Source organism: Haliotis rufescens, unplaced genomic scaffold (genome assembly GCF_023055435.1).
Source record: "Haliotis rufescens isolate VD_foot unplaced genomic scaffold, xgHalRufe1.0.p SCAF_13, whole genome shotgun sequence".
Taxonomy (NCBI): Eukaryota; Metazoa; Mollusca; class Gastropoda; order Lepetellida; family Haliotidae; genus Haliotis; species Haliotis rufescens.
In genome coordinates, this window is record NW_025963813.1 from 13,126,818 (window position 1) to 13,140,268 (window position 13,451).

Here is a 13,451-nt window from a genome sequence, read left to right on the forward strand (position 1 = left end):
AAAAACGTTTGTCTGCCCGAACTCTACATTGTTGCAATCATTAACATTTTGTGTCTGCAAAAATCTGCAATGTGCAGACTGAGACACATTGAACATACTGGCTACCTCTTTCAATAGCCTCTGCAAACAGCCCTTAGACGTTCATCACATTGTTGACGACACATGCCCCATCTTATCACAAATACTGCATTACAGCAAGAGTGGAGAGTTCACATGTTACTGTGGATAAAACATGACGCCCAAACCCACATGGTATTTCATGTTCCATGTGCAATGTTTCGGGGGTGTTGGAGCGTTAGGTCTTGGTTCTGAAACCCTTCCATCTTTGGCAGTCATATTTCAAAGCTGAACTTTGTTCTGGCGACTGATCATTATCATATATATTTCAAAGACCCTCATCTTGTTTTGGAGAGTATCATTATGTTGCCAACATTATTTATCCGGGAAGGGGCATTTCTGGATAAGTGGGGTCCGGATTAACAAATTGCACTTAATGCAGGAAGTGTTAAGCTCTGTTGGCAACAAGTCACACCATGTCATTGATTCCAGAATTACTCGATTAACGATAAATTAAACTGCCGGGCAAAAGAAAGCATTCACTTGAAAATTGGATTTTCACATTTTAGCCACCATCAAACATGGGTGTATACTTTCTTTTGCGGTCTGTGTTTACTTGTTTATCAGATGCAAAGGATAAATAATAAAAATATTGAGTTACTGGAATATCGTCTTCATTATTTTATATGGGCCGCCTTACTCTGAAAATGTCCACAGGCTAATCGTGTATCTGCTTCAGTGTATGATCGCCAACACCATTCATTTTTTTGTATCTAGAGATGGTGAGATGCAGGCGGACTTTGTCTGTTCTCAGCACGGGGACTCGCAGTGACCAGGCCAATATTGGCCACATGCATGTACATGATATGTGAATATATACAACATGTCGAGTTCGGAGAAGCCAGCATCGAGAGATGAGAAATCCCCTGTAGCATTCTCATGTAGGTATAACATGCTCATTGTTATGACAAACGTAATGCTTTCGTCTTGTTTTCAGATGAAATGTTTAATAATGTATGTTCAAGATTATTGCACTTATAGAGGTGTGTGTGTGTGCGTGCGTGCGTGCGTGCGTGCGTGCGTGCGTATGGTTGTATGCACCAGTAATAAATTGTAAACGACCACCATAACTCCCATACAGGCGTCGGGGCGGTCGGGTTGGCTCATGGTTAAAGCGTTCGATCGTCACGGCGAAGACCCGGCTTCGAATCCCGACATGGGTACAATGTGTAAACCCCATTTCTGGTGTCAACCGCCGTGATATTGCGGGAATATTGCTAAAAGCGGCGTAAAACCATACTCATTCACTCACCCATAATGGCGTCTGATCGTGTAGTTACAATGTGATTATAATTATGATTATTGGTATAAGCGTTCGTCTCAAGTAATGAAGAACGCATTATGCTATTGCTATAACTCAACAGTAAGTGTAATTACTCTTCTGGTGAACAATATCCATGCACTAGGGTGATAAAAGCGACAAACCACTTTCCCAAACATTAAAATCCCGACTACGTCATAAGCATATGTTTACTAATCAATATCAAATAGCGATCATTCCAGGTGTTCGCGAAAAGGTGAGCGTATCCTGCCCCACTGGAAGGCACTCGTCACAAATACATGCAAAGGCAACACAGATGTTAACCTGAAAAAGCATGTTACATATGGTGCAAGTCAAAATAGGGAATTGCATCGGATATAACTTTGTTACTTATGCGTCAAATTGGAAAGTGTTCTCATGTCTACCATAACAACCTTTTACTAAGACATTGAATGCTGCATCCCTAATCCAACAGGAGCAAGAGTCGTGCAATCCCCATGCAACCAATGATTGTTGTTTTCGCCACAGTCAGCAATATCAATTAGTTAGTGACAGTAGGTGACAGTTAGTGACATAAAACAAATTTATCATTAATATTTTATACCCGCATCCAGACAGGTGCGCACCCTCCCCATTTTGAAGCACTCAAATCATGTTGACATATGCAAAACATTAAGGTCGGTGGGGTAGCCTCGTGGTTCAAGCGTTCTCTCGTCTCGCCTAAGGAACGGGCTCGATTAACCACATATGTAAAACCCAGCCGTGATGTTACTGGAGTATTGCTAAATGCTTCTTCACAAAACATAACACTGAATCCTTTGGTGACATTAAATATTATTAACAATATATTGGCTAACAAACTCAAATGGTTTCCCGAATTTAGTGCAAGAATATTTATATTATAATGCACGCCACACCCCTTTTAAAGAAAGTGTTCACCCTCTTTCCTTCCAAAAATTGAATACGCGTTTGTATTCCTTTGTAGTATCTTGCTTGTGTTCACAACGATGGTTGCTGGCCTACGTTGGCTGGTTCGGATGTATCATGCTGTACGCCGCCCGTGCCAACCTCAGCGTCGCCATCGTGTGCATGGTCAACGACACCGACATCAATTCCACGTCGTCGATATCAGAGGTACAGTTTCCAACCACCTCATTATCATCGCAATGTTACGTATCGTGGTCAAACGTGGCTGATCTTGTATCTCTTCCTATCCTGCTAAGACGTGGCTACGCGTTCATAGTATCAGTCTCCGGTTTCATTTCTCTGGATTGGCATGCTTTGAGAAACTTTGAAATCGCTTTGTCGTGATATATTTCTGGTATGCCCAAAAGGACGCATCACTGCACGGCGAATTGCAGCTCTCTTGACGAATCGGCCATCCGTGTCCCCGGTTGCCTACAATCTAGCTCTCATTGAGTAAGAAACAGAAGTTATCGTTCTTGAAGTGTAAAAATCCTTCAATCAATCTAATTACGCTCTTAATCTAAGCCTGTCTTAAAAAGTTATCACGGGAAACTGTGTATTCAGTAAAGGTACACATTGAGCACCCATTCCAATAATTAAATCACGTGTTACTTCATGTCTTCCAGCCTTGCTTATCGCACGATGGCTTCCTTTAAGTGTCCTACCTCGTCTTAGTATCGCTTCAATTTTATATAATTGAATCACAAATGTTAACATGCCACTATTTATTCAAATACTTGCACGTTATATTTCCAGCATGCCGAGTTCTACTGGTCCAAGGGAGAGCAATCTGGAATCCTCAGCTCGTATTTCTACGGCTACATACTGACACAGATTCCCGCGGGAATACTGGCGACTAGATATGGCGGGAAGCACGTCATGTTTATCGGGATGCTGATTGGCTCGATCGTTTCACTGCTTCTACCAATCGGCGCCCGGACTTCCATCTACCTGGTGTATGTGCTGCGCGTGATTCTTGGAGTGTGCCAGGTAGAGATGATTGTCAAACTGAAAATTTACATGCCATATATTTTGTAATTTGCATGTTAGTTTTCCATTATCGCAATTATTGCCGAGAATGACAAATTCACTGATGGAATGGTGCAGAGCGATATCCAAAACAATTATTTCAGTTATAATGAGGCTAGAACAACAAACCAGTCGCACAATTCCATCAGTGTTACTCTTTACCAGCGCTGAAGCACATGACAAGATGCTTGTCCAATGAAAGATCGTCGTTTGATGACCTTCGATGTATTTCTCTTCAGAACGCGACACTGGATGTCATGTCATCCACAAGATGACATCACTTTATCATCACATATATCACTTTTGTTGACATAACGTTTACTGTACTCTCCCCAGGGAGTCTTGTTTCCATCTCTACAATCCCTTTGGGGACGATGGGCGCCGCCATTAGAGAGGACAAAACTCACTGCTGTCTGTTATTCAGGTAAATCAGTTTATATTTCTGATGAAATCTTTTTCACAGATTTTATGCGCATATCTATGGAACCATTATAGAAAGGACATTGCCGTGTTGTCGCCTGTGCAAACCCAAGCCCAAACAAAAGAGCAACATCGTTCATCTGACCCGTGTTCGAGGTTTACAAATAAAAACTTCAATAATGGGTCAAATCAGTGGCAGCGGGAACGAGTAACAGGTGCACGGCGGACAACTGCGGCTTGGTATCTCAGTGGGTGAGATCTCGTAACTTCCTGTGAGATCCCGTCAAGATGACGGTTCATCCGGACACATGACCGGACGTGCCGCCATCTTGCCGTGGTGGCACTTCCGGTTCAGGTGTATCCCAGCTTGAACCAGGACTGGAAATGCCGCCATCTTGGAAAAAGACCCCATACTGACCCATTCGTCACCACTCGCCCCTTTCTGCAACCTGCAAGGAGACACGTCCCCATATCGATGAATGTTATGTGCGAAAATACGAATGCGCGTATGATTTCAAGTTCTTCGACAAAGAATTCCTCAGAAAAAATGTTTGATTTTACATATGTCTTGCATCTTAAAATATACCCAAGACACAGTTAAATGTGTTCAATCATACTTATAATTCCGCATGTCCAAATGTGCTTTGAATTGCATCTAATTTTTTTATAATATATATAACCATTACGCAGCGAGTTGACAATTGTTTTAGGTATGCCCGTTTGCGCAAAGACGCTAAGAGGGGCACGAGTCGCAATTTGGCTTGTCTCGGAATAACACGATTTGGTCACGAATGCATAGTGACCCTGTACACTACTCATTCATGGATACAAAGACAGATAACTCTGGTACAAAACCACTTGCCGCCGCCCAAACACTGTATAAATCTGAACACAACAGCACATCACTTTTACCAATAAGTCAATCATTTGCAGCTACTGACTGTTATTACAGACTTATTTACAAAATATTTCCACCGCCAATGAAATTACTTACATACACCACCTGTCAACGAATCGAAGTAAATGTTGTGATGATTTGTCAGTTCGGTTCACTTCCAATGTATATGCATGAAAAGTCACTGAGAAATGATGTTTGTAAAACTAATTGCTTGAATAGTTTTATTATTACCAATCTTGAAATCTAGCTTGTTTATGGACTGATTGGAATATTTGCCACAGATAGAAGAGGAAGCCTTTTTGGCATTATTGTAATATTGTTGTTAATATTCTACATTCCAGGAACTCAGTTTGGTAGCATAGCAACGTTCGCTATATCGGGGTTCATGTGCATATATGGCTTTGATAATGGATGGGGATCCATCTTCTATGTTACAGGTAATTCAGATATACATATTCCGAGTCTAAAGTGGAAACATTAATTTCATTCACAATTCAACCGATTATTCCTTATATGTTATTTGTTAGAAACGATTATTCCTTACATACAACTTGTTATAACGGAGTGTTCCTAATATCCGTCCTTGTTATAACCTATAATCAATTTTGTTCGTGAGACATACTTTGTACTGTAGATATGACCACAATAAATATTTAATGACAGTATTAATTAAGGTACCACAGAATAAGCTGATGCGCCGTGATATTACTGGAATATTGTTCAAAGCATGGTTGAACCAAGCTCACTGACTGACTGATTCACCCATTTACACATAAATGATGATGTCTCCGGCATCATAAAGGTTCTCCTAATTATGCCTAGTGATATATTGTTGTTTTGGACATACAATCCGTATGAAGGGCCTTCACATTTGCCAAGAGCAAGCAAGGAAATTGTTCAATCTTTGCAATCAATGAATGTTATCTCCTCAGAACTAGTTGATATCACCCACTTTAGAACAACATTGTTTATCTCCTACTAACAGGTGGTATATCGTTGTTATGGTGCGGGCTGTGGTATTTTACGGTCGTCAGCACACCGGCTCAGCACCCTCGTATCACCAAGAGAGAGAGGAACTATATCATCACCAGTATAGGGGAAAAACAACAGGTATCGTCCTTTTATGTCTACATGATTTAAATGTGTTACACATTCTTATAAAGACACAACTTAAATACTACTAAATGTGATTCATAACCTTATGGTCGAAGCCTTTCCTTATCACACGGAAGAATCGGGTTCATTCTCCAAATGGGTACAAGTTTTCAAGCCCTTTCTGTGTGTACCCAGCTGTGATATAGCAGTTGTATCACTAGAAACGGCGTAAACATAACTCATTACGTTACTACACAAGATATCCATCCATTTAATGTGTTTGTTGTATTATTATACTTGTGGTTTTCTCCCCCCCCCCCCCCCCCCCCCCCCCGAATTAATTAAGGCTAACAATGAGTAATCTCATTATAAAAATAAATATATATGTGACCCACCAGGAGAAAAGGGACATTATGGTGTTAGGATACAATTGTATTGTGACGTCATTGAGAAACACCTCCGTAAATATCGCCATGTACAAAAATATCTTACATTTCTCTCGTTTGTTCGTAATGCAATAAAAACATTATTTCAAAACATTTCAGCATACATGTCAACGTTCAACTAATCTAACATTACTTAAAAAATGCAATTATTACATAAACAGTTATAAGTCTGAATATTTTGCAGTAAAACGAGTCCAAATGTTTGATGCTATGTATCTCTGTAATAAATATAAATGTGAAATGTATTTTTGTGTTCCTAAGATACTGTAGTTTTAAAATATAATGAGAAGTCTAATTGTGATTGATCACCCATAAGATACCTTATCTCATGGTTGGTCACATATGTCAACAAAATAAAAAACAAAATTCAAATGGAGCCAAGGACACTGCCTTGGGGCTGAGGCAAAAAACACCTGCTAAATCATTCCAGATTTTTTAGATTAGATTCCCTTTTTAATGCACGTTCTGATACACGTTTTCACTGTGTCTTCTCTAACTGTATCCTTACTAAACATACTCTTTGGGACTGGTCATTTATTCTACCTCCACGTACGGCTCACATTTATAAGTATTAACTGTGAATTAAACCATTGTGATGACGTCAAGCGATTATTGTTGCAGCTGATTCTGTAATGGAGAAATCATGAGTACATGTTGATTCCGGAAGTAGAATAATTGGACCCCGATGAGGCAAGTTGATTCTACTTTGAAATCAACAGAATCGAGGCCTCTCTAAAACATAAACCATTTTATGGTTGGTGTATAATTTCTCTATAAGTTTGCAGAATACCTTATATTTTCGTCACCTCTACTTGACTTGGAATTAATTGCAACAACAATAGCATGACGGCATCATAATCGTTTAAGAGCCAGGAATTCGCTGGCCATTCTGAAAGTGCATTTCCAAACAAGTACAACTGAAGCAACTATAGGTCATTATGCAAAATTATAGAAAAATCATTATCAACCATAACGATTTAATTCGAAAAAATCACACGGACCCGTTGATTCTGGAAGTAGAATCAACTCAACCATTCGGAGCTCGTTCATTTTCCCCCGGAATCAACAGATTGGAGTGATGTCTTTACTAGTTAACACATGACATATTAACGTTGTTATCCAGACGTTCTCGACCCCATGGGCCGCCCTGCTGAAGTCACCGGCGCTGTGGGCGTGTCTAACTGCACAAGTGTGTTCTAACTGGATAACATACACACTACTGACCAACATACCAACATTCCTTAAAGAAGTGCTGGATTTCGACATAGCAGAGGTGCGTATGTAATCACGTTCGACTAAATGGTATTTCGATACAGGTGGACTAGAAACAAATAATATTTTTAAAATGATTGTTTTGCTATATCAGGTATTGAACATGAGATAAAACTTCAACCTTAAGAAAACCTTATTTGTTGTTCTGAATTCATACCGGCTGAGGGCGCTGGAGAAGCCTCTAGTGGTTAAAGTGTTTGTTTGTTGTTTAACGCCGCACTCAGCAATATTCCAGCTATATGACGGCGGTCTGTACAATAATCGAGTCTGGACCAGACAATCCAGTAATTGACATCATGAGTATCGATCCACGCAATTGGGATCAATCAAGTCAGCGAGCCTGAGCACCCGATCTCGTTATTCGCCTTTTACGACAATCTTAGTCGACTTTTACGGCAAGTATGGGTTGTGCAAGACCTATTCTACCCCGGAATCATCACGGGTCTAAAGTGTTCGCTTGTCACAGGAAGACCCAGGGTCGATTTTCCACTCGTATACAAAGTCGACCCGTCAATGAACGAAAAGGCTTCAACGAGATATAATTGTCATACAGTCACTCACTTTTAATGTTAGTTTTAAAATAATCAGCGTTGCTATATGTGTGCAATGTGTCCATCATGGATATTTTTGTAAATGTATTTAAATCGATTGATTTTCTTCAAAAGAACGGCTTGCTGTCGTCCATTCCCTACGTGAGCCAGGCCGTGTCCGGAATGTTGTCTGGTCAAGTGGCCGACTACATCCGGTCAAGGAAATACCTCAGCACAACGGCCACACGGAGGATCTTCCAGATCATCGGTCTGTAGATAACTTTACATCCTTGCAAGGTTAAACCAGATATACGGATCGACGCAAAATTTCAGTCATTCGCTGGACGTAATTCTTTAATAGTGCAGGTGGTTGAGGACACTATTAGCATGGAGAAAACCGACAAAGTTTTACACATATTTTAACACTTACATTGAGTACTGCAAATTTTATTTTGTGATTTATTTTATCATAATCGGGTCATGTGTACTGTTCTCCCCCATTGCATTTATTTTGATCAATGACTTAATACAATATTTATTCACATTAGACTACTACTTAGAATAGGTCCCCAGCAACCTATGCTAGTGGCAGGAGACGATAGATCGCGTTGTGAGGCTCGGTCGCTTTGTAGATTGCGTGTCATCGTGCTGGACGGCGTGGGTTTTATTCTGAATATGAGTAAAGTGAAGCTCCAAATTATTCTCGCCGTGATTACTCTAAAATGTTGTTACAAATGACCTGTGTCTCACAGAGCTTGTGATTAGTTCACTATTCTCTGGTCAAGCACACTTAAGGTAGTGTAAGCGGGTGGGAAGCGAATTGTAGTCCAAATGAGATGTTGGCAAGATGATATGTATACAATATGAAATGAAGGCAAAATAAGGTGTGAGCAAACGAGATGAAGGCCAAGTGAAATGTTATCAAAATGAGCGGAAGGCGAAATGTAATCTAGTCTTAATGAGATGTGGGCAAAATGAGAGAAAACAGAGTGACATGTCGGCAATATGAGTGGACGGCAAAGTGAAATGTAGGCCAAATGAGTGGACGGCTAAGTGAAATGTAGGCCAAATGAGTGGACGGCAAAGTGAAATGTTGGCAAAATGATTGGACGGCAAAGTGAAATGTAGGCAAAATGAGTGGACGGCAAAGTGCAATGTAGGCAAAATGATTGGACGGCAAAGTGCAATGTAGGCATAATGAGTGGACGGCTAAGTTAAATGTTGGCAAAATGATTGGACGGCAAAGTGAAATGTAGGCAAAATGAGTGGACGGCAAAGTGAAATGTAGGCAAAATGATTGGACGGCAAAGTGCAATGTAGGCATAATGAGTGGACGGCTAAGTTAAATGTTGGCAAAATGATTGGACGGCAAAGTGAAATGTAGGCAAAATGAGTGGACGGCAAAGTGAAATGTAGGCAAAATGATTGGACGGCAAAGTGCAATGTAGGCATAATGAGTGGACGGCTAAGTGAAATGTTGGCAAAATGATTGGACGGCAAAGTGAAATGTAGGCAAAATGAGTGGACGGCAAAGTGAAATGTAGCGAAAATGAGTGGACGGCTAAGTGAAATGTAGGCAAAATGAGTGGACGGCAAAGTGAAATGTAGGCAAAATGAGTGGACGGCAAAGTGAAATGTTGGCAAAATGATTGGACGGAAAAGTGAAATGTAGGCAAAATGAGTGGACGGAAAAGTGAAATGTAGGCAAAATGAGTGGACGGCAAAGTGAAATGTAGGCACAATGAGTGGACGGCAAAGTGAAATGTAGGCAAAATGAGGGAAAGACAAAGAAACATGTATTACAAAATTAGGTTTTATTTCAGCCTTCGTGGGGGCAGGTGCGTGTCTGATCGGGACAGGGTTTGTGAGCGTGGAGAACCGCTATGTCGCTGTAGTTTTGTTAACGATAGCTATGTGGTTTGTTGGGATGGGATCTGCTGGCTACACTGTCAACACTGTCGACTTCGCTCCAAGGTAGGGTTACTTCATCTTTTTAATTCAAGATGGGAAATTCAGTTTTTAATGTGTTGTTCCATCTTGTTTTTAAAAATGTGTCGGATGCTTATACAAAAGATATTATCATCGTTAAGACTATAGATCATGAGATGTCAATTTTTCAACTCTTTGGTTGGCCTTGTTTATCTGCGTTGGTGTCACTGAATACTGATGTAGATATGTCACTGATATGAGATCATACAGTGTACCGATATACAGTGTGCGGATAAAGGTATATTGATATACAGTTTGCGGTTATACAGTGTGCGGATATAAGTATATTGATATACAGTTTGCGGTTGTACAGTGTACTGATATACAGTGTGCGGATATTCAGAATAATGATATTACGTGTACGGATATGCAGTAGTTAAATTATCAACATAGACATAGTGTGTCAACCAAATTGTTGGTGTACCCTGTAACGGAATATGGCTCAAATAGGCGTAACCATGGTTACTCATTCCGCCATGGACAGCTGTGAAATTCCGTGATATATTCAAAAATATATCCTCTTAACTGAATGAAATGATGTCGTTTTATCACTTTCTGGGAATGTTTGTTATCTAACACCTCTCTGAGCAATATACACGTATATCAGAGCGTCATTTCCTCACATAGTTCATGTTCGTTTATATGGGTATCTGTGTCTCAATGTCGACATTCATGTTGCAGATACGCTGGTATACTGTTCGGTATTTGTAACGCTGCTGCGACGGTCCCGGGGATGGTGTCACCACTCCTAGCCGGTGCCCTCACCCCAAACGTAAGTAGAAGAGTCGTTATGGGTTAAGTTCTTTGTTCGTTTTGTTCAACGTTGCTCTCTGGTTTCACAGCCATACGACAGCGGTCTGTAACCAAGGCAACAAACATAACCACCCGATCCATTAAGTCGCCTCCTACGACACAGGACAAATTCTAACGCGGAATTCCAACAGTGACGTCATCATTTCATATACGGGATTGTTTCATATGATGTAATGTCACTTGTAACGATTGGTGGCGACTCAATGAATCTGCTTGTAGTCGGTTCCCGCATTCATACTTATTTGGATTTTCTTCAGCTGTTTAACCCCACACTCAAGCTACTTATGATCACATTCAAATGATCTACCCACGTCTACTGTTTGAAGCTTACCTTTTACATTAAGATGACATTTCTCAATATGACTGAATACTGTTATACGGCGTTAACCCAACTCTTTCACGTGGACGCATGAATCGGTGCTCACACTATCGATCACAGTTTTGTCAGTTCCTGCCTAAATGTTGCCAACCTTTAATAATGATAATAGTGGCCATTTGATATTCTGGGAGGGGTGTGTATCTGGGATTTTCTTTCAGCTACAGCCCACCACCACCATAATATGAAATGGTCGGCCCCCTACTATTCACTCCGTTAGCTATCTGACTGGTGTAGCCTAGTTGGTAAAACGTTCACCCGAAGACCCGAGTTCGATTCCCCATACGATGTCAAAAGCCCCTTTTCTTGTTCCGTACACTGTTGAAATATTGCTTACCGCGGCGTTACACTATTTTCACTCACACACACTCTGCCTCTCCCCACAGAAAACCCAGGAAGAATGGCGGAACGTGTTCTACGTGTGTGCGGGATTCTGTGTCCTGGGAAGTTTGGTGTTCGGCACCCAGGCCCGGGGGGAGCTGCAGCCCTGGGCCATGGACAAGGTGGAGGTAGACGTGGGGGAGGGGCAGGAGATCCCCGACGTGTCAGACAGGGCTCTGGATACCAAGGAAACTTTTGACAAGAAGGCAATTACAGATACGTCAAATCAACTGTAACAGTTTTCAGCCTAACAGAATACCACATACATCGGATACAGTGAACCTCCTTTAGCCGTATCATTGATACAGATCATATGTTAACCAGACAATTTTACAGGGAATGAATTCCGAAAGACGTTCTGTGCAAGTGGAACCTGGAATGGAAACCACCACATAAAACACCATGACATTCATTGATAGGTGTTATATTGTTAAGCAGAAAAGTATCTCTAATGAACATGTAAAGTTAACATGTTGAAAATATTGGGCCCAAATAGGAAGAACGTTAATCCAAATGAAAGTAATATCTTTCAATGTACCAAATCACGACTTGGACATTAATAAACACGAAGTATTATCTTCACCAAAACAATTTTTTTCCACATTTCTTACACAATTCTTTTCTTATGCATACACATACGCCCCCACATCGACGTCCAAACGTAGATAACTTTACGGCAGCTAAAGAAAACAAATTATGAACAGCCATATGTTGATGTATTAGTACATGGATGAACAGAGTGATTAGACACATAATACGATATTAGTACATGGATGGACAGAGTGATTGGACATATAATATTATAATAGTACATGTGCATTCGGTTTGATTAGACATATATTTATGTATTTTAGATGTAGGTACAGAGTGATCAGACATATATTTGGCTTTGCTGGGATGTTAGCGAAAAACATAAATTGCTCAGATAATTCTTGACAAAAGCAATTATGCAGATTGTTGAAAAAACATTTGTCTGCGACAAACATTACATTGTTGCAATGTATTTTTCTTGAAAACATATTCAGGCTGGAGGTAGTCAGTCATAATACGTGCTTGACGTTCATTAGTACACCACCAAACACGTCCACGCTTATACAGAGAGTCCAGAAGTATTTTTGAACTTCTCCGAAAACATTAAACGAGACCTTCGGCATTGTCTTACGTTCTAAACACTATTGGCGTATGGCTAGAATGTGTTCACTTGTTAACGGTGGAACAACACATGGTAGCCGAGCATGAAGATTAACTACATGCAGACGAGTAAACACAGATTTGATGGGCTGATTTCTTGAAGCCTGGATTCTGGTTAATCGATCCTGAAAGTTTGCTGTCTGACCTTGGGCAACGTGTGCGGGGCCAATCATTAACATTTTGTGTCTGCAGAAATCTGCAAGTTGCAGACTGAGACACATTGAACATATTGGCTACCTCTTTCAATAGCCTCTGCCAACAGCCCTTAGACTTTCATCACATTGTTGACGACACATTCCCAATCTTATCACAAATACTGCATTACAGCAAGATTCGAGAGTTCACATGTTACTGTGGATAAAACATGACGCCCAAACCCACATGGAATTTCATGTTCCATGTGCAATGTTTCGGGGGTGTTGGAGCGTTAGGTTTTGGTTCTGAAACCCTTCTACTCTGGCAGTCATTTTTCAAAGCTGAACTCTGTTCTGGCGACTGATCATTATCATATATATTTTAATGACCCTCAACTTGTTTTGGTGAGTATATGTTGCCAACATTATTTATCCGGGAAGGGGCATTTCTGGATTAGTGGGGTCCGGATTAACAAGTTTCACTTAATGCAGGAAGTGTTAAGCTCTGTTGACAAGACAAACGCAATGGTATG

At 40.6% G+C, this 13,451-nt stretch overlaps 1 protein-coding gene across 1 annotated transcript; it reads left to right on the forward strand.

The window, feature by feature from the left end:
• Window positions 1-913: 913 nt before the first annotated feature.
• On the forward strand, window positions 914-12,956 carry LOC125378591 (uncharacterized transporter slc-17.2-like). Its single transcript, XM_048394205.1, has 11 exons — window positions 914-998; window positions 2,364-2,512; window positions 3,101-3,334; window positions 3,710-3,797; window positions 5,033-5,128; window positions 5,677-5,801; window positions 7,356-7,505; window positions 8,170-8,302; window positions 9,858-10,008; window positions 10,705-10,795; window positions 11,599-12,956. The coding sequence occupies exons 1-11, from the start codon at window positions 941-943 to the stop codon at window positions 11,827-11,829; spliced, it is 1,506 nt and encodes a 501-aa protein (XP_048250162.1). The 5' UTR covers window positions 914-940; the 3' UTR covers window positions 11,830-12,956.
• Window positions 12,957-13,451: the final 495 nt, after the last annotated feature.